The sequence below is a fragment of the Phyllopteryx taeniolatus genome, chromosome 14, assembly GCF_024500385.1.
Source record: "Phyllopteryx taeniolatus isolate TA_2022b chromosome 14, UOR_Ptae_1.2, whole genome shotgun sequence".
NCBI lineage: Eukaryota > Metazoa > Chordata > Actinopteri > Syngnathiformes > Syngnathidae > Phyllopteryx > Phyllopteryx taeniolatus.
Window position 1 is genome coordinate 17853092 of NC_084515.1, and position 22255 is coordinate 17875346.

At 45.4% G+C, this 22255-nt stretch overlaps 1 protein-coding gene across 4 annotated transcripts; it reads left to right on the plus strand.

Annotated features, from left to right (window-relative positions):
* The first annotated feature begins 343 nt into the window (after positions 1-343).
* rnf31 (ring finger protein 31) lies at positions 344-22190 on the plus strand. 4 transcript variants are annotated; one of them, XM_061796583.1, is made up of 24 exons: positions 358-551; positions 1424-1622; positions 2960-3106; positions 3984-4139; positions 4807-4863; positions 6468-6672; positions 7044-7224; positions 7597-7730; positions 9545-9717; positions 10129-10362; positions 10442-10597; positions 11383-11532; positions 11608-11793; positions 12431-12637; positions 12764-12937; positions 13736-13834; positions 13916-14005; positions 15617-15731; positions 16773-16885; positions 17562-17672; positions 18135-18183; positions 19046-19142; positions 20505-20670; positions 20744-22190. In XM_061796583.1, the coding sequence occupies exons 2-24, from the start codon at positions 1425-1427 to the stop codon at positions 20792-20794; spliced, it is 3249 nt and encodes a 1082-aa protein (XP_061652567.1). In that variant the 5' UTR covers positions 358-551; position 1424; the 3' UTR covers positions 20795-22190. The 4 variants fall into 4 exon arrangements, 3 of the variants coding, with proteins under 3 accessions (XP_061652567.1, XP_061652570.1, XP_061652568.1); XM_061796586.1 differs by lacking the exon at positions 1424-1622 and having other exon boundaries at positions 359-551; positions 3915-4139; XM_061796584.1 differs by lacking the exon at positions 1424-1622 and having other exon boundaries at positions 359-551.
* Positions 22191-22255: the final 65 nt, after the last annotated feature.

Here is a 22255-nt window from a genome sequence, read left to right on the forward strand (position 1 = left end):
GCCTGGTGTATATTTGACTTATACTGTATTACTTCCGAAAGCCCCATAGAAGCAAATGTTTTATTTCCTTCATCTAATTACTGTACTCCACATGTGTATGGTCTTTTTTTTTTTTTTTTTTTTACTGGGTTTATAACTGCTCCATATAAATAAAACAGCATTGGATGTGCTTACAATAGCGCGTAGTTCTTCGCCCTGCCGATAAGTTGAGACATTTGGTCTCAAAAGGTCGATGAGGTTGCGATTAAAGCGAAAACTTTCAGCTTGAAACGTCCTCCGATGGCAGTGCAAAGATATGCTCGTGCGTCCGCACGTGGAGGTGCTCACGTTCACGTTCACGTTCACGTTCACGTTCACGTTCACGTTCACGTTCATCGTTGAAACGGCAGCAAGATCGGACGCCGGCGGCGGCACGCACCTATGACGTCACGCACGCTGCTCGCCGATGTCGCTTCCAGCTTTCGATTTCGTCGACCCTCTGAAAGCAACTAAAGGAGCAGGGGGTCTCTCCGTTCTCCTCTTCGTCGTCTTGTTGACGTTGTGGATTCGAGGTAGGCGGCTGCGTTGACATTTGTCAAACCGAGCGGGCGGGCGGTTCCGGTTCTCTCAGTAGCTCGCTAGCGATGTGTGACACACGTCCACACGCTCTGACCGCCCGCGACGAGCAAATCATCAAATCACAATTTCATCTCATCCGCGCTTGGGATTGTGGAAATAGGAAATGAAAGATTCCTGCTCCTTTTCAGGCGCTGTCAGTCATGACCCGTGTTCACGTGATCTCAGTAAATGATACATTACGTTCATTCGAACAAATTGGGAGCGCTGTATAAATTCCAATCGGAACTAGAATTTGGCCCAAAAGCCAAACGCGGCGTTTCAATCATGTGTGTTGAGATGTACACTAAAAGCATGGCTTATATTTTCACTCGTGGAGGCGGCTGGGTGACGCTTGGCAACACGTCGCCCGCTACGTCACAATCGGATCGGCTGGCTGACGGACCCATTTTTGGAAAGGAACGACTCCATTTGTGTAATTTTACACTCGGCGAGTTGGCCAGCGATCAAGAGAGCTAACTATTTATATACTGTGCACGTATTAGCGATGAAGAAGTGAATTGGGCCCACCCCAGCAGACTTTGGGCAAAAGGCCGACCACACCCCGGATGGGTTTGCTTGTTTGCAAAGCGCATCGAGAGTCAGAAAAGTGAGTGACAACTGCATCCGCGCTGCCTGCACGGAAGTCGGGCAAAGGGAACCGCAGCGGCGTCAGAGACTTAATCATTCAAATGTGCAATTTCCATAATATGTCACCTTTAAAGTTTGACGAGAGCTTGAGCAACAGTCCACAAAAATAACAGGGAATCAACTTGACTCTTTCAGTCACTGACCTTTTGCCCTTTGGGTGTGCACGCTCCATCCGTAGGATGCCCTCCCTATCGGAGCAGCTGCAGGAGGCCCGCAGTCAGGCAGAAGTGTGTTTGTACTCCGGTGGCAGGGTGCTGGAAGTGCGGGCCGCTGTGACGGTTATGGCTCATCTCCCTTTGCCGCCGTGCTCCAAATACCACCACGTTTCTGCAGAAACCGTGGTGATAGAAAACAGCTTTGGCAGCAACAGAAAAGAGGTAAAAACCATTTGAAACATCTATTGCGTCGCCCGGGGGCCGGACCCGGCCCGCCACGTCGTTTTCTGTAATCCGCAAAAGCACGTTTTGAGCGTCGCTTTCCATGATTCTTGCTCAATTCTGTACCAACGTTTCAAATTCTCATAGTAGATCATAAACAATAATGTTGATGTATTGCAATGTTTTGCTAGCAAACCCCTTTTTACACTAACTTCGAGAATAGTTGAGCAAACTGTTATCCTTGTCTTCTGATTTGCAAACTAGTTATCCCTCAATGACATGTTGCGTACATGTAATAGTATGATTAGGCGATTCAACATTTATATGGTTTCACTGTCATAATAGCCCTCTGAGGGACAATTGTAGCTACAATTTGGCCCACGACAAAAATGAGTTTGACACCCCTGATTTTCTTGCCAAAAGTGTGTCTTCGTGTTACATGTTGCGATGTAGCGGGAGCTCCGACCTCCCGCAGCGACGGTCAGACAAATTCAATTGCTCGATTGAATTGAACATGAGTTGATTTCTGTATCGCAGTCGGGCAGACGTTTTGGGAGACAGGCGCTCGAACCCGAAAAAGAGCACCCGTTGCAAAACTATTCTTTCGATGAAGAAAAAATAGTAGTATATATTTCAATTAATTATTTCTGTTAACACAATCAACACAGTCAATGAAACAACTATTAGCAAGAAGATGAAGGAAAGCTATAGTGGATATAAAATCTACACACCCCTGTTCAAATAGTAGGTTTTTGTGGTATACAAATGAGACAAAATGGCGTCCCAATTGCAGTTTTGTTCTTGCTTGTAATCTTTGCGGTCCGGTCCCTTTGCATTGTTTCCCTGTAGTTTTCCACTTCGACACTACAGTTTCTCGAAAATTCCGCTTCCTGTGTGTGAAACCGCTGTAATCGAGAACTCTCATTGTCCACGTAGCAAACCTTCCAGAAGAGCGACATTGATGAGAGGTTTTCGTCACTTTTCCTGATGTTTATGAATATAAAAAGAGACGACGTGCGCCCTTTGAATCAAAGCTAGTGTGATTGCAACTTATTGACATACGGCAATTAAACCGGAAGTAAACACAGGCATTCGCTTCCAGCATATTTTCCAAAACCAATATACGCTATAGTTGCACGAGTGCACACACCCTCTTAGAAATGGGGATGTGGCGTTGCAGGTGGGTGCAGGGGATTTAGAGGAGACCAGAGTTGGAAGACCTCATGTGGTTTATGGGTGTAGGAGGGCTACAAGAAATGGCAATATATTTCAGTTTTCTTTTCACTTTACCAAATCTATTTAGTGACTGTATCACTTTTCTCTTCGCTTCTCTTCAGACACTTGCATCATTGCAGCGCTTATCTACAGCTCTGAACATTCTGGAAAAGTATGGGTGTAACCTCACAAATCCCAACAGACCCAAGTATTGGAGAACTGTCAAGCACAACAATCCAGTGTTCAGGGCCACAGTTGATGCGATCCAGGTAACGTATACACTTGCACTGCTCAAAGGTGGACTATTGGGAAAGATCTGCTGCACCGGACTCTGTAAGCAATAATATCATGACAGCAAGTACTGTAGGACGCGATATATATTTTGTTAAACCGTTGATCATGGGGCAAATGTTCCAGATCATTAGTGAGGGGAAAAGTGAAAGCACATTGGTTATGTGGACTGATAGCACTGTAAGTATTGGAAATGGTAAATGGAGTCCACTTACAGAATATAGCGCTTTAGCTACACCATCACAGTGCCCAAAGCGCTTTACAAAGCCTCACATTTACAAAACCCACTCACGCACACATTCATAGAGCAATGGGCGACCGCTGCCGGGCCCACTGGGAGCAAATTCGGGTTCAGTGTCTTGCCCAAGAGCACTTCGACATGCGGACAGTCGTAGCCGGGATTTGAACCAGTGACCACTGGACAACTCTCCCTACCGACTGAGCCGCAGCCTTAATTTCTGGATATTTGTCCTGAACAACGACGGTAACTTAACATATCAATAAACAAATTCATATTCAAAATGAGCAATTAATAGGCTATAATGCTGCACACTATGATACCATACAAAAAAGATGAGTAAAAAAAACAGGCGCGCACACAATAAAATTCTGGTCTCAGGGTCTATACATAAACACTGACTGACCAATCTTGTCTATAAAGTACATATTTAGCGCCTAATATACAGCAAACTTGTGTTACTATGAACATGGTTATAGCTGTTTCAAAACATCAACACTTGAATACATGTTGATGAAAACACAATGTGTCTCGCCTTCTTTTCCCAGGCAGTGTACAAAATCAAGCCGCCGCAAACAACGCTCGTGGTGAGCCTTTGATGATCTTTGTTCTTCCAGGGAGGAAGGGCAGTGCTTTGTCTCTATGGTTACTCCAATCAGAAGCCAGATGGGCTCAGCTTCCCTGATGACGTCACCGATCCTGACGTTGGCAAAGTTGCTGCAGTAACTTTGGAGGTGATGAGCCTGCGGATGGAGCTCGAAATGCTCATCAAGGTGTGCCTCTTTCATTCGGGCATATCTTTTGCATTTCTACTGAGCAGAATTATTATTGTTCTGTACGCGAGATATTTTTTTCCCCAAAGAACCCTTTAAATGTGGAGCGTTTTTTTTTTTTTTTTTTTGGCAACTTGAACTTGCAGTAAACACTATCTTTACTACAGCCCTTGATTTTCAAACCCTCATGGGGCACTATTATATACTGTATGGCCCTATGTATTTGCATCTGTATGAATACTATATGCATACTATTATGGTGCATGATCAAGAGTACAATAACACAATAATGTTTTTTTTTCCTTCCCAGTCATTCCCGATTCAGGATTCCTGTTAAAATTAGGAACAAGGATGAGGTTGGGGGAATCATTGATTTCCCCCCAATCTTGTCATTCATTCCACATAAGAGTATCAAAATATGGGTCATTTAATTAAGAAGTAGGACAGTGTCATAGTGTTTGACATAACATTTCATACTATTGCAAATGCTTGTAAATTAATATGATCATGATAATAGGAGACTTTTAGCCAATGCACGGCAATGCTTAATGTTTGACATTAATATAAATATAGTCATAATCATTTCTGCGGAATTGTGAATGTTGAAGAGGGAATGACAATACTCTAGCATACAAGGTTAATAATGTATTCTTCTATTTGATCCCAGGAGACTCATCCTCATCCAGAATTCTATGAGCGAATCATTCCTACCCTAAGACACAAGGTCAGCACCGGCCGGGGGTTATCACTAATTCTGAGTTGTGTTAAATATTCCCCGTTTCAATTGTCCCACAGATGTGCAGTACTCGGCAACAATACTTGGATCTTCAATACAGTGCTGTACCCAGCCAAGACCACTGTATCGAACATTACGCATGCAGTGTTATATTTCCCCTCTCCACTTCTGCCGGTGACGATCTGCGCTTGACGACTGATTGTGGAGCGCGCATCCGCCTAACTGCTCCTCTCACATTCATTCAGACCGAGCTGAGACAGAAGCAACATGCGAAGCTAGCCACTGCAACTCGTGACTAGTGTTGTTTCGTTCAAAAGAAAGAATCTCTTTTTAGTGAACGTACTAAACTGAATCAGTTTGGGAAATGATTCATTCTTTGAGCTTGGCCGCCGCCACCGCGAGCGAGTCGGCTGGGAGGAACCGCTGTACTGTTTGTTCTGTCACTCGCTTCTGAATCTTCGGCAAATAAGCAGCCAGTGTGCAGGCGGGGGCGGGACTTCACCAAATGTACTGCCGTGTGAGGGGTCGAAGGTCACGGGCATTCAATGTTGGTTTTGGGCCTTGCCGCTTCCACGCAGCGATTTCTCCAGATTCTCTGAACCTTTTGATGATATTATGGACCGTAGATGATGATTGCAATGGTACGTTGAGGAACATTGTCCTTAAACTGTTGGACTATTTTCTCACGCACTTGTTCACAAAGAGGTGAACCTCGCCGAATCATTGCTCGTGAATGACTGAGCAATTGAGGGAAGCAATCATGGCAGCCGCCCGTTCCCAATGGGCCCGTTCACCTGTGGGATGTTCCAAACACGTGTTCCATGAGCATTCCTCAACTTTCTCCGTCGTTTTTGCCACCTGTCCCAGCTTTTTGGGAACATGTTGCACCCATACAATTCTAAGTTCATGATTATTTGCTAAAAACAATTAAGTCAGTTTGAACATGAAATATCTTATCTTTGTAGTGTATTCAATGAAATAGAGGTTGAACATGATTTGCAAAGCATTGTATTCTGTTTTTATTTGTTTAACACAACGTCCCAACTTCATTGGAATTGGGCTTGTAGTTATAGCCTTGTGTTTACTTAGATGACATTAAATATAAAATATAAAATTCCACTCCTGGTTGTATTTTGTGTGTGTTCTGAGTTTAAGTAAACCTGTAATCTAAAACTCCAAATTTCGTGAAGTGAAGCAACATTCGGATTACGAGACTGATAAAAAGGTTTGTCGTCATCTCTCCTAAAGTTTCTACAGACATTAGTTTGACTTTACCAATTCAATTTCAATTTATGATAAACCGGCAGTAACCGGCTTATTCTTTTCTCCTAAATAAATGAAATCCCTATTTGACCCATATGCGCTGCACAGACAAACGTACGACGGTTTGTCGTGTATAACGATGCTAAACGACATTGGTGGAAAGACAACAAACATGACGACAAATTGTCATCGCCCTTCTGTGAAAACAAGCGGAACCAGACAACAACTGCAAAGTTCACAGTGGAAACACAAAAACAGTGTAGGGCCTATTACTACATATGGAATGGGAAATGTCATGAATGACCACGCCATCTTTTCTCTTTGTTTAGGATGTGGGCCTGAATACCGATGCTGTGGTCAGCCGTTCGTCTTTCAGCTGTAGTAAAAATCATTCGGACAGTCAGTCCAAGTCACTCGCCTTCCCGCTCCGTCGCCGTTCCATGAGGGAGAGCGGCCATGCTTGCTCCCTCTCTCCCGACCATCAAAGTCTCGAGCCCGTTCAGCTCCTGTTACCAGCCTTCAAGAAACACCCCGGTGAGGAGAGAGCTTCTCTTTCCGCTATTTCTTAGCCTTGAGCCTCAGAGCACACTTTCATACAGCAGGGGTCACCAACATGGGCCACATGTGGAGCCCGGGGGCCAGTTCTAAAAATAGCACGCCAGTGATGGGGCATTGTGTTTTATTTGATTATGTACGAAAATAGGTTTGAAACATTTGTTTCAGTTCAAATTGTGCACACAGAACTTCTCTCATGCTCTGAAAAAAATAGATTGTGCACACTGTACTCGACTGGATTGATTCATTTTTTTTCTAAACAGTCAACAGTATGTGCGGTCTTTGTGCTGTGCTGTGCTGGTTGCTACATTATACAGCAGAAAGAAATGTCATTGTTTGATTCTTTTCAGAAAACTGCACTATCTGTGGAATATTTCGCATCACTGTCCACTGCCTGAGTTGCCTCCGAGGCATGTGTTTCGAATGTGACAGACTGTACCATTCCTACCCCGAACGGGCCAAGCACCGTCGAACAGCTGTCGCATCCTCGACTTCTTCCACCCCAACTTCTAAAAGCGGGAATAGTAAAAGGTTAGACGGAATACACTTCACAATATATGTTACACACACGCAGTTTGTTTTTGTTTTTGTTTTTAATAGGATATAATAGTTCAACCCCAAGATTCACTCAACGCCTCAAGGGAAAACGGTATGTGTTAGCACTGCTGGCCTGGAAAGACACTGACTGGCGCTCAGATGGCTCTTGTTCCTTGGGGGTTATTCATACACTACCCATGTTACAATATTAGAATACAATACGTATACGAGTGAAATGAAATATTGGTACAACGTTGGTTAATGTGCATTGTAGCAGTTGAACAGTTGAAAACGCGCAGTAATCAGTAAATGCGTTGTACGTTTCTAATCTCTATAAGTGATGAGAGTTGTGCCTTCCGCTTGCAGTTCTTCCACCTGGCATTGCCTTCAGTGCACAAAAGTCAACTCATCCCAGGATGTGCTGTGTGAGGGTTGTGAGTGCCCTCACTATGAATCACTCGGCTCTGCTGGAGATGATTCTCCACCAGCTACCATCGCAGGTCTGTTCTGCCGCTCTGTGCGTCTGTATACTATTTCTTTTGCTTTCTTCTGACATATTAGAATGTACCGTACACTGTAGGCGAATAGCGTCCGACTTATTTTTATGGCGGGGGGCATTGAAGATCGATAGAAATAGAAATAGAAAATAGAAAGGCCACGAACCGAAGAAATTCAAGAACTGTGGGCGGTACCGACAATCCTTTCAGCAGTTTTGATTGTCCGTTGCAGTGGGAGTTTGTCCTTTTTTGTAGCAGCACCAAACCAGAACACGGGACCGATTCGATGACCGCCGTGTAGAACCGCCTCAGCAGCTCCCGTGGCAGGCCGTGCTTTCTCAGAAGCCGCACGAAGTACATGCTCTGCTGGGCCTTTTTGAGGACGGAGTTGATGTTGATCACCCACTTCAGGTCCTGAGAGACTGTCATTCCCAAGAACTTGAAGGTCTCGACGGTTGACACGAGGCAGTTGGAGAGCTTGAGGGGCAGCTGTGGCGAAGGATGTCTCCTGAAGTCCACGATCATCTCTACAGTCTTGAGCGTGTTCAGCTTCAGGTTGTGTCGGCCGCACCGCAGCTCCGGCCGCTCCGCTTCCTGTCGATACGCAGCCTCGTCGCCGTCTTTGATGAGGCCGATGGCAGTGGTGTCATCTGCAAACTTCAGGAGTTTGACAGCCGGGTGCGTTGAGATGCAGTCGTTCGTGCGGAGAGAGGACACGACCTCGGGGCGCCCCAGTGCTGATGCTGCGTGTGGATGAGGTGGCCTCCCCCAGCCTCACCTGCTGTGTCCTGCCCGTCAGAAAGCTGTAAACCCACTGGCAGAAGGCAGGCGAGATGCTGCGCTGGAGAAGCTTGGAGGACAGGAGTTCAGGGATGATGGTGTTGAACGCTGAAGTCCACGAACAGGTTCCTTGCGTAGGTCCCCGGGCTGTCGAGGTCTTCTAGGATGAAGTGCAGTCCCATGTTGACTGCATCATCCACAGACCTGCAGGCGGTGCAGCAGGGGACCCGTGATGCTCTTGAAGTGGTCCAGCACGAGGCATTCAAAGGACTTCATGACCACAGATGTCAAGGGGACAGGCCTGTAATCATTCAGACCTGAGATTGCAGGTTTCTTGGGGACTGGGATGACGGTGGAGCGTTTGAAACAGGATGGTACGTCGCACAGTTCCAGAGATCTATTGAAGAACTAGAGCAGTTCTAGAGCAGGACAATGATCCAAAACACACCAGCAAGTCAACTTCAGAAAGGCTTAAAAAAATAAATGGTTTTGGAGTGGCCTTGTCAAAGTCCGGAATTGAATTCCATTGAAATGCTGTGGCATGGCCTTAAGTCACCCCAAACGTGCAAACTTAGTGATTCCCCCTGGCTGTAGGTATATATTTGAGTCTGTATGTAGACGAGGAAGTCCTAAACAAATGATTATTGACCTACGTAGTATACTCCTTCCACAGTGGGGGGAAAAAAGAACCAATCAAGTATATTATTAAAAGCCCCAAACCAAATATAACAATTATGCCCGTGATGAGTGTACAATATGTAAAAATGTGACCGCAACAACATGGGATAAACCCTAACCGACCCTGTCTGAGATATGTGCGTATCATGAAATCAAAGATTTTCTCTTTTCGATGTTGTCGCAAAGGAGAGAGGTGACCCTTTTACGGCACCAATATTACAGACTGCCAAAATATGCCACATCAAAATATACTTTTTAAAGCTGATGTTTTAGAGATGATGACTAGAGACTTGAAATTGCTCAACTTGAATCAAATCGGACTTTGGATACGTAACTGTTGTTGTCATGTTTGAACACAGATTGGCAGTGTAAGAGCTGTACAGTGGTCAACGCAGCCAGCAGCATTCTATGTGAGGTGTGCGAAAGACCTCGTTTGGCTACGCGACCTCCGGTTACCCCTTCACACCCTCCTATCACCCCACCCAGACCACCAGCACCTGTACTGGGGATGCCAGGGGACCCTGACAGCCAGGTGAGTTCATTATTGCTCAATGAACTGTCGCTTATCGTGGTTAGGGTCGCGGTGTGCCCGGCTCTATCCCAGCTGACTTTGGGTGATAGGCGGGATACATACTGAACTGGTTGCTAGTCCATCAAAGGGCACATCATGTGGATATGGAATAAACAACAAAATAGTGAATGAGCTGAGATTTTTTTAAACCTTTCGTATTATCGCCATCTATGGCAAGCTTCTGAAGAAATCGGAATGTCGGCTGTATTTAATCCATGTCTGTGCGGTAGAAACAAAAATGTTCAGACAAGGCCAAATGTTCTATTTGGAATGTGTTTAACATGTTTCAGCTTTTGAAATATTGATTGTCATATAATTGCCCAATATTTGTAGTCCATTTTGTGTTCCTTTTTTGTCGTTCTTTCCGGCCAGTGGGTGTGTCAGTTCTGCACATATCTCAACTACTCACCTGCCACAGTGTGTGAGATGTGTGACCTAGCCCGTCCAGAGCCTGCACCTCTGCCATCAAAACTCCGCCCTCCCTTCCCAGTCAGACGAGTCCCTGCTCTGCCAGTCAAACCCAAAGAACTGACCCAAGAAGACCCAAATTCCTGTAGGCAGCGGCGAATGAAGGAGGATGGGCTGAAGCTAATACAGCTGATTCGAGCAAGTCCCACTAATACGCTGCATAGTTTCACGTGTTTGTATGCTAGTGTGTCGTATTTACGCCTTCTGTCCATGTCAGGATGGGGAGAAGAATGGCATCAGCCCAGAAGAGGTGTACACATGCATGAAGGTTGCGAGAGATACCAACATTCTGCCTTGCCGATGGTTGAAGTCAGAGCTGGCTCAGCAATTGGACAAGATCAGCCTGTTGTCAGCAATGTTCTCCCATCAGTCTGTATGTGACACAAGCACACACTCACTCATTGTTGTCTCTCCCACCTCTGACAAATCAGCTGCTCAAAACAGTACTTCCAAAATACATCCCATAATAATAATAATAATAATCAGCGATCGTGCTCTCATTTCTCTCTGCTGCAAACTTGGAACCAACATGACACCTTTTCCAGCCTGGCGCTTTAATACTTCTGTCCTGAAAGAACGAGAGACGATATTTTTGTAAGGAAGGAATGGAACCATTTTCTCGGTATCAATGGTTCCCCGACGACATCTGGGAAAGCTGTAATTAGAAGCAAAATCATTTCATACTCTTTCTCCCAACAAAAATGAGAAAGTGAATTGGAAATGAAAATCAAACGAATGACAGGGGGCATATGCAATAGATCCGACGGACCGACTTTATGATGCTCAACAACAACTTGATAGCACATGATCCAAAAGAACAGAGTTCCTGCTACAGCAGCTAAGATGCACTCATTTTGAGCATAAAACCAGCAAAATCTCTTGTCACGATGGCAAATTTACTCAATCACCACAGGATATTGATATATTCTACAACTACTACAGTAGTTTATATTCATCTCACAATAAGCCGAATAAAAAACGACAGTGAAACTTTTACCAATAACCGAAACATCCCTCAGTCTTTGGACGCCCCGTTAACCATGGCCGAATTTGCAATCAGGCCTTAAACGATACGCCAACAGGTAGAGCTACAGGCAGTTTTAGAAACACCCTAACCCCTAACCTTGAATCCTTGAATCGATTGTACTCTTAACACAGATCAGGTCTTGCGAGGCCTCCGCTGAGGATTCTGGAAAAGTGATTGTTGCCGTCCAGCTTTCCAGAGCAGAAGCCAAACAGTCCTGGCTGACAGCAGGAGGCGACTCGGAGAAGGCTGCCAGACAAGCGCTGCAAGACAGACTCGCCAAAGTAACACATTTTGAACCACTGCACCCTTCCCTGATCTGACACTGATGTGACGTCCGTTGTCACTCGATCGCCCAGGTAAAGATGCTGTGCTCGTTGGGCTTTACGGATGAGGCTCATTGTCATGAGGTTTTGCGGCAAAGCGGGGGCGGGGTCAGAGGGGCGCTGGCTTTTCTGCAGCGCCCCCTTCTGGAACCCTTCCACGAACGTATTTGGAGCGATAACCCCGAGCCAGCAGTCGACATCCATCACCCTGACAAGCAGGTGAGATCAGACACATTATGTCGTTGCTTGTCATCGGTGCTCAAAACGGTATGTTGCGTAACATAAATGAGTACACGCCAACCCATTGGTCAGAAAACCTTTTCTCCTTTCAGAATCAATCTTAAAAACTCTCGTTGATGACCATCATGCCAATTTATTTTTTTGCGGGCACTGCTGCATTTGAAAAGTGCTTAATTTGCAGCAGTGCCCGCCCCCTGGGGGCAAACACGTGGTTAAGGCTCGATTAAGCGCCGGCGCTGTCGGGCAAAGCTTGCACCGCAATTGCGTCCCAACGGCGGCGCCTCGTCCGTAAACTGCCCCACAGCCAAGAGGGTAGCGTTCGGGAGTCGGCAGGTGCCGTCTGCGGGCCACGCTTGGCAGCGCGGCAGGGAAGTTCGCCGTCTCCTAGCTTCCGCCACCTGTACATAACAGTGCATAACTCAAATGCAAAGTGACGCTGCCAAATTGTGTTTGTGTTCTCTTTCTTATATTTGTATTGACATTTTGAATCCCTAGTTCTTTCTTTATTGCTTAACGAATGCAAATTTGCCGCAGTAAATCACAGGTTACCTGTGACGATGTTTCACGACGGTGACAGTCCTAGATCTTGATACGTTTGGTGATCTTCCTCTTTCAGCGTGTATGTCGGAGGTTACTGGCAGTATATGATCTACCCAGCTGGGGCCGCTGTGAGCTGGCGCTCTCCCTCCTTCGGGAGCACAATGCCCCCTACTCCCTGGAGGATGTCGTGCAGGCCGTCCAAGAGTCTCATGACAGGGAGTTCATCAAAAGAGTCCTGGCCAAAGAATGTCCCATCTGCCTTTCTGTCTTTCCCCATAGTAAGGTAATGCTGTGTTTTTCTGTCGATGTGTCCATCCGTCGGTATGCTTAAAGCTGTTCAATTATATGTTGCCAGAGATGTATTGGCTTCACTGAGTGCGCTTCCAAATGGATTTTTTCCCCTTTTCAGATGCAGTCCCTGACGTCGTGCCAGTGTTCCGTGTGTTGTGGTTGTTTCCAGCAGCATTTCACCATCGCTGTCAGGGACAAACATATCAGAGACATGGTGTGCCCAGTCTGCTGGGAACCTGACATCAATGACCCTGAGGACCTCAACAGCTACTTCTCCACCTTGGACATCCAGGTAAATTTGTATCAACGCAGTTGTACACTTCATTTTTTAAATTCAATGTCAGGATTAAAAAAGTTACTCTTGACTCGAGTAGTTTTTTTAATGGAGTACTTTGTTCCTCTTACTCAAGTAAGTAAATATTTGGATGACTACTTTTGACTTTTACTTGAGTCATATTGTGAAGGCACCACTGGTGAGGACATTTTGAGTGGCTCTGCATCAGGTTCTGAGGACAGTCCTGTTGTGCCATTGTTGTTGCTACATTGGTCCACGCCTTCACTGTTTTTTTTACCACAGGCATTGCACATTGAAGTTTGGTATCAAGTGGATGAAAGAGTGCTCGGACAAACCCTGCTGCACAGGAAACGGTGTGGCATAACCGTCCGTCTCCGCGTGGCTTCTCCTCTGGCTCCGCACCGCTGCTCATTCGCGAGCACCTAGCTAGCTAGCTGCCACGTCGAAGCTTATCTAGAGAAAAAACAAATCCAACGAGACGAGTTCCAGTTCACCTCGAATGAAAAGGACAACACGACAGCTTCTTATCCTCAGACCGAAAAGGTGGCATGCTCAATACTTTGGAGCAAACACCTGTAGTTACAAATCAATACAGGTGCAGTGATACAGCAATGGTCAGGATCCCAAACAGCATCCCATAAGAGGAACTGGTATTTCTTTAAAGGTGCAACACACCCTTCCAAATAAACCGCCTACTCCTTAGGCACATGGCTATGTATAACCGGAGTGGTATTTACTTATTTGCAGTGTATAATGTTTACAGCCTGCATTGATGGGTCTAAATGTGTATTTCAGCTGAGAGAATGTCTGGAACCCGAAGTATATGAGCTCTTCCACAAGAAGCTGACAGAGCAGGCCCTAATCAAGGACCCAAAGTTCCTGTGGTGCTGCCATGTAAGTTCTTCAGGAGTTATTTTGCACCGCACCGAAAGTCGAGAAGCCATCGACGTGATCAAGCTTTCTTCTTCTTGACAGTGTTCGTATGGGTTCATCTATGATGGGGACCAGCTTAAAGTCACCTGTTTTCAATGTCACAACAGTTTTTGTGCTCAGTGCAAAAAGCCTGTAAGTATTCAACTTTTGCACAAGTTTGGAACACTAAACTCTTATCTTTTTTGTTTTACTTCTCGGCCTCAACTACCCTATTTCCTCAAATTGTAATAAACACAATTCCTCAATAATCACTAGATGCTTCATCCACTTAAACAAATAGAGCACAATTGGTTGTTCCACAAAAGCGTTTGATGCCCCCAAAAATTGATCGTCAACGAACATTTGGATTTTTTTTTTTTTTTTTTGTGTCTGCGATCAATGCCCACCTAAGCCCATTTGGATGCCACCCCCCCCCCCCCGCCCCCCTCCTGGTGGATTCCCGTCCGCTACTCACCTTTGCAAAGCCACTGATTTGAGTTCGATTCGCATTGGCCTGGTTCTGTATGATACACGCTGATTTTATTACTCGTTTCAACTGTGGGTGTTACTTAACATTAAGAGTGTAAAAGTGAACATTATTAATCCTCTCTCCATCATAACCCACAGCCATTTAGTTTTTCTCCTATTCTGTTGTGTGTCCCCTGTACAAACACTTTAGACATAGACCATGAGAACTGGGTTGGAAAATAACAAGCAAAATTCCATCCATCCATTTTCCGAGCAAGAGCAATGGAGAACGAAAATTGTGTACAAACGGTATAAAAGATTAAAGAGTAACAACTGTAATAAAAATCTGCCATATAGCGGGACCGTGAAGCAAGAACGGCGATGTAGCGCAGGATTACTGCATGGGTGTTCCGTGATGATAAATTGTTGGAGTCATCGTTCCAGGGCTGGGACTCATTGTTTCCATGACATGTGCATCACATAGTTGAAGTGTAAAATGATCCACGATCACAGCATCTTACTGGGTAGTTGACTGACAATAGTAATAGTAGAAGGAGTATACGTACTATTCTTCTTTGTGTCTGCATAACTGCAGTAGTATAGTGCCTCCCGGTGTCCAAGGCGGGCGCATCTGAAGGAGCAGCGCAACAAATGATATTCAATCATGACGCGTTCTTTAATTCCATCCATGTCAATGTCCTGTTCAGCCTCATTGTTTTGGCCCCGCGTGGGATGGAATTTGACACCCCCGTTTTAGATGTCATTTTGTTCAGCCATATTATCGCATCTAAATTATGTTAATCGAGACAAATTTGGCAATATTGCCACGCATTTGAGATGAACAGAAACAACATACCGTATGTTGTTTCTGTTCCTCAATTTAAAATCTGTACTCCTTTACTTTTGAAAATGATGAAAGGTGTGGAAGATACGAATGTGAACAAAGGAGGCCGAGGAGCTCCGTACATTATGGGAAAAGCCCCGGCCGCCGCAGTTTATACACTAACGGCGTGACTAAGGGATGATTCAGCGCACGCCTGAGCCAACCCTGTAAACTTTAAGCTTGATCAAATTGTTTTAAAGACTGTCGGGCTTACAGCAGAAGAGTAGGTGTCCCTATGTGAGACGAGCAAAAACAAAGTCACATGTATGTAGTGATCGGACACTAAGCAGTTGTAATAAGAGCTTAGGCAGTTCAGCCTTCACTAATCTGCCATACAGGAACAGGGAAACTGCTGTTTCATCGAACTGCTCCTCGACTTGATATACGTTTCTGTTTCCGTATCATGTGTGCAGTGGGAATCTCAGCATGCTGGTTTATCCTGTGAGCAATACCAGTCCTGGAAGAGGGAAAATGATCCAGAGTATCAGAAACAGGGCCTGGCTGGCTACTTGCGAGACAACGGCATTAGTGCGTGTGACGCGCACACACACACACACACACACACACACATGCGTCGCCTCGTCATCCATGTAAGTGATCAGAGGTGAGGTTGTAGAAAGCTAAGGGCTGATTTCAAGAAATATCCGCCAACAGAGCTTTAAGCTTAGTCTCAAGCATATATGAGCTTGTCATCAGGAGGAGGAGAGAGAGAGACGGTAAGGTGCCCTTCAGAGACAACACTGTATTTCCTAACAGATGCAAGAGGCCGGAAAAAAAGGCGGGGACTTTGCTCTTTTTCGACTGTGTGACTCAATTGCAAGTAGTAACCTGCAAGCTGTGTGTGTGGATCATACCACAGACAGTCTTGCTTTGAGAAAAGATGTGTTCATTTGTAAAGGATTTTAAAGAAAACGTCTCTCTGTAATCTTCTACTCACATCATTGTGATTGTTTTTCCTTCTCTAGTGACTTTGGGGAAAAAGCCACTGGGCGAGAATGATTGGAGCGCAGAATGAGCACGATATACTGTACATCTCGCCTCTCTTGTCATTTCTGCAGCACATGCCTTTTGGGAGCATTCGAGCAATTAAAAATAATAATAACTGAGTAATTGAACATCAGGTCAAGGTCTTTTCCTATTTGCAATGATTACCTTGCTCTCTATTTCCCCTAGCTACGTTCTATTTTTGATCATTATTTGTACACTCACGTTATTTGTTTGCTCACGTTGCACTATTTGCATCCTGTTGTTGATGACTCCTTGTCACTGGTGTTAGAGAACTCTCTGCACCATTTGCACAATTGTCACTTTGAACTGATCTAAATTGATTGAGGATTCCGCATAATTTGCACAATTGTCCTTATAACAGTATGACCGCACTCGTGGTACACTTTCATTGCCGATGGCCTCGCCATCCGTTTTGTATGTCCTAAATGTATATTTCGTCATAGTGGCTGTGTGTTGTCATACTAGAGTGGCTCCAAGTACGACACAAATTCCCTGTGTGTCTTGCAATAAAGCAGATTCGGAATCTGAATCTGAATCTGATTTTACGTTTTTCCCTTTCAGCCTGTCCGAACTGTCGGTTCCAGTATGCGCTTTCTAAAGGGGGCTGCTTGCACTTCTGCTGCTCTCAGTGTCGTTACCAGTTCTGCAGTGGTTGCAACAACCCGTTCCATACGGTAAGTTTGCTAAATTGCCTGATTTCATCACTTGTTCATGAGAATTGTACTATAGATCTTATTCAAATAAATCATTGGCTCATTTGTTACCCCCAAATGATTTGAAAGGAGATATTTTCAACCAGCGGCACGGCGATCGACTGGTTACCGTGTCTACTCCGGATAATAATGTTGGCGTTATGTGTTACGGTTGGCGGTGCAGGAGGGGACCCAAGAGCGGGTCAGAATTTGGAGAGTTTATTAAGTTCAACGAGTGGCCGGAGGGTGAGGAGACTGGGACTCTGGCGGTCGGCAATGTCTCGCGGTGCGAGCTCTGGGTCAGGTGATGAGTTCAGCAAAGGAGATTCTGGATCAGGAAAGAAAAGACTGACGAGGGTACGGCATGCGGGAGTAGTGATCCGAGCGAGAAGCGACTGACGGCGTGACCGCTAAAGTCCATCCGGCGACGAGGTGGAGTTCGGGCCCGGCTTAAGTACCCCGCCGACGAAGATGTGTCGCAGCTGGCCCCGGCTCCGACTCTCCTCCTCCCGCCCGCCCGCACAGACGCACGGCAAACGCAAGGCGTGCTTCACGGTGCCGAGGCAGCAGCCCTGACAGTTATTCCTACCAAACGTAGGGCCTTGCATATTCTTGTTGATATTACTTATCTCAACAAATGTTGTCTTTCTCCTACAAGACCTGCGCTGTGGATGAATGCAGTGTATCCGGACTCCATGCCCATCACCCCCGGGACTGTCTGTTCTATTTGAGAGACTGGGAACCTTCTCGACTTCAGGCCTTATTGGAGGTATTCGGTTTCGAGTATATTTTGTGGGTTTGTCACTAGGACAGACAACTGCTCTTCCAATATGTTCTCAAAGTATTACAGTATATGCAAATAGTGACAAATCATGCAAGAGACAAAGTGGCAGTTTAATATCCAAACTCGCGGAAGAATGAGGATGAAATTCTTGATTGACAGGGTGTCCCATGATAGACATTGCACAGACATATGTTTGTAAATCTGCTTCCTAAGCTAAAGATTCTGTTGAGGCGCAGAACAGGAAGGCGGGCAGCAGAAACGTAACACTTGAAGTCCGTCCTTAAAATGAAAAAAAGCCACGTTACGGCACGCGGATGTCACAAGGTCAAAACAAAAAAGATTTCTGCCTTCTCCTGTAATTACTGATTAAGATGTCAACATTTGAACCATTTCAATAGTTAGTTGCTACCATGAATTAGTGTTTCTTCTTTCCTCTTTCAATGACAGAACAATGGTGTTGCATACAATACTGACCCCCCTCCTGGAACACAGACAGGTCGGTCACCCCACTCAATGAACCCTATTTTCAAATGTGTGTGCAATGGAAACATATATACACGTGTGCGCGTGTGCGTGTGTGCGAGTGTGTATCCCTCCATCCATCCAGTTTCTGTCGCGCTTCTCCTCACGCGGGTCCCGGGAGTGCCGGAGCCCATCCTAGCTATCGTCGGGCAGGAGGCGGGGCACACCCTGAACTGGTTGCCAGCCAATTACAGGGCACATACAAACAAACAACAAGTCGCGCTCACAGTCACGCCTACGGGCAATTTAGAGTCTTCAATCAACCTACCATGCGTGTTTTTTGGGATGTGGGAGGAAGGATTCAATCCCCGGCCCCGTCCGTGTGGAGTTTGCATGTTCTCCCCGTGCCCGCGTGGCTTTTCTCCGGGCACTCCGCTTTTCACTCACATCCCAAAAACATGCATGGTAGATTAATTGAAGACTCTAAATTGCCCGTAGGTGTGAATGTGAGTGCGAATGGTTGTTTGTTTGTATGTGCCCTGCGATTGGCCGGCCGGCGACCAGTTGAGGGTGTACCCCGCCTCCTGCCCGACGACAGCTGGGATGGGCTCCGGCACGCCCGCGACCCGCGTGAGGAGAAGCGCGACAGAAAATGGATGGATGGAAAATGTTTCCCCAATGTTTGATTTTTGTTTTTTAATTTAATTTTTTTCTTTGTTTTTCTTTTTTGAGGTGACTCAATCTCCAGAAGGCTTATGGGCGGTTTATCCCCGCTTAGTCAATATTTGTTTGTGGTTAAGAAAAAAAATTGTAAAGTAATAATAATAATAATTATTAAGGGGGGGCTGAAGCCCCCTTAAAATAGGCCTAACAACGCCACTGTCTGTCTTTGCAAGGACTGTGCGGAGTGATTGAGCAGAAGGATGACGGAGGCCAGCAGCCCGACTCGGCTTGCGGAGCGCTGACCCAAACTGGACATGCTGGACTCTGCGAGTATGAGACGTACATTATTAGCTCCGCTGATAAAGGCACGTCGGTTAATCCCCACAGTCACTAGAAAAGTGGCGTGCTGGTTGATCAACACTTTTTGCTCCATGAGTTAGTAATACTGTACTGAAATGCAAACATTTCTCACCAAATTTGATTTAAGTTATTGTATATCTGCTGGCTATAGTCTACTACGCTTTAGCCAGTGTCTTTACTCAAATCTCTTTTTATTGTCGCTGTGAAAAAAACTGTTCTGTCGAGGCACGGGCCGGTTACCAGTCAAAGTTTCAATAACTGCTTCACTGTCCATGATTGGCAAATAGATTTTTTTGTGGGAGATTCGGGACGCTGCAATACGATTGGCTACTTGCAAAGACCAGGCTGTCACGATAAACAAGACTAAAGAGAGCCCAGCAGCTTTTTTTTTCTTTTCTCCTTCCTCGTTGAGCGGAGGGGGGAGGGGTGGTAGTGCACACACGCGGAGGCGGAGAGGGTTAAGAGGCGAAGGCCTCCTTATACTCGCGCGGCCGGCAGCGCCCGCCTTGGGTCACGTGACCGCCGGCACTTGACGCGCGCACGGCAAAAATTGTTGCTGGGTGTAGAATGCCGCGTAGATCGTCGTCTCGTGATTGGTCCGTTTTCGTCATCACGTGCTGTAATGACGTACTCGGTGTTCCACATACCACATACACCGCCGCCTTCTTGATCGATTTTAAACGGATCGTCTGGTCATCAAGGTCCATTTCTTCTAGCAGAGACCGTTCCACGGTCGCCATTGGTGTTGCTTTGTTCCTTGTTCCGAAAAGGAAAGGCAAATCGGCTCCCGCAAAGGGCCATGAAACGCAGAGGAAACTGCGGCGTCCTTGCCAATATTAGCTGTAGCGACACTAGCGACTTGGAAGAGAGCTGCAGCGCGTTTTCAAAACAGCGCGCTTGAGTATAAAGGCAAACTGCGCGCGGGAAAACCGCGGTGACGTCAGCGCGGTCGCCGCCCGTGCGAGTATAAAGAATCATTGAGACTACCGCGCCCCCGGGTAGCCCCCAAGTGGCACGGGAGGCCAAAGATCTGTTCTAAAAATAGCTCACCCCTGATGGGGCATTTTGAGTGTAAGTGTTATTTACTCATTTATTTATTTGTTTTACCTTACCAACCTGAACCTGTTTATTCATGTAGCAAATGAACTAAATCAATCAATCAATGAAATTGTGTTCATTTTCAAAATAATCGATTATAGAGCTGAAATTGAAATACGCTGATGTTGTGGTATTTTTGCTGAAGGTTTATGGTACCATCAGAATCTGACCCTGTCCCGTGAGCTCAACTAAATTGGCTTTTGTCTGCTTTTGTGACGGTGCGGTACTACCCAGGAAGCATTATCGAGAGTACCTGGTCAGCTTGATCAACAGCTCCTCCATTGACCCGGCCCGACTCTACAGCTCCAATGAACTGCTGCTGGCCTGCAGGAGGTACAAGGTCGATGACACCCACAGGGATGGAGAGGATGGATTCATCTACTACAGCAGACTGCTGGAGGTGTGTGTGTGTGTGTGTGTGTGTGAGTGAGATGGGTGTTCGTACTTCTCATATTTCTCTCATTTCTCTGCAGAAACTAATGGATGAAGTCCCGCTGGGTGACAAGGTCCCACGCAAGAAATAAGTCGCTCTCACATCCAACCCATGACACATTATGTAAGGTTTTCACGTCTTCTCATCCCAGCTTTGTGCTATTGAGTCAACGGAACAATGAAATTAATGTCATTTTCATATTAGCTGAGAGGATGCCAAATATTTTTTTTCAAGAAACATTCGCTGGAAGAAAGAAACATCTCCAAAAACATCACATTTCAGGAAACTGGAAAAAAACTGGGGGGCATGTTTCTTGCCCTATTTCTATTGCGTTTTCAAAGCGTGCAAGCCATTTTCAGCACTTTAGATTGGTCAATAATTAGCCAAAACTATAGACTCACGTGGGGACTGACAAATAATAGAGATTTGTGAAAAAGTATGATGCAAATAGATCATTTGTGGACACCCAACAGTAATGATATGAGCCTTGGCTAAGTGTGCGGATATTACAGTGGACCCCCGCATTCAACCCCCCGGATTCACCCATCCTCAGATTCTGTTGATATACCAAAAAAAAAAAAAAAAAAAATCCCTTTTCCTGTTTTTTTCGGGAAAGATGTTGTGGCGTTTTATCTCCGCTTATTTGAGAATTGTCCGGGTTTGAAAATCAGAATCATCATGTTTTCCCCCCAATGCATCAATTATGTGTGGATTTTCGCTCTCAGCGGATGGCGGGGGGTCCGCTGTTTTACTACAATATCCAGAATATATTGCAACCACAGTGAGAAGTAATGAAGCAGCTGAACTGTCCATTTGTGAGCTAAATCATCAAGTTAGAAATGTAATTGCGCTAAGACATTTGAAAATAACATGACCCAGAACAGCAGTGTAAGTGAAAGAAAGTGATCAAATAATGTCTCTTTGATTCAGAATATATAGTGCACGATACAGTGTGTGTGTGTGTGTGTGTGTGCGTGCTGTATGTTTTCATCCATAGGAAAAATAAAAAAAATCTCAAAAGATTTTGGGGATTGTCACTGCATTGTTGTACTGTTCTGTATGGTCGACTGAAAGATTGTCAAGCTGGCTATTTCTGCAGGCCCTTGATTTGAATTCCGTTGTCACACTGTGACATCCATCCACATTTGTCACTGACTTAAATGTAGAATATGAAACAGCTTATTAGAATATCGCATGTCTGTATTTGCACAGAATTCACTCATGAGTTATGACCTGGATTGTATTCTTGGCCTTCTACTTTCCAGATACTCTTACGGCGTTATTAATGTGAAGCTGTATGCCAACCACAATGCAGTTGGATTCATGTTGATCGGGTTTCTAACTTGTTGCTTTGAAAATGTCCATTCGTGTTGAGTCCACGCAACGCGGATGTCAGATGTCATTTCTCCGAAACCGCGGTCCTGCTCACCTCCGTTTTTTTGCATCACCTGTATAATATCTTTGCAAATAAATGGAAATGTCCCAAACTTGTATCATCGGGATCTCTTAATTGGAGCTTCAAAGTCATTTCGTTTTTTTCTACTTCGATCAA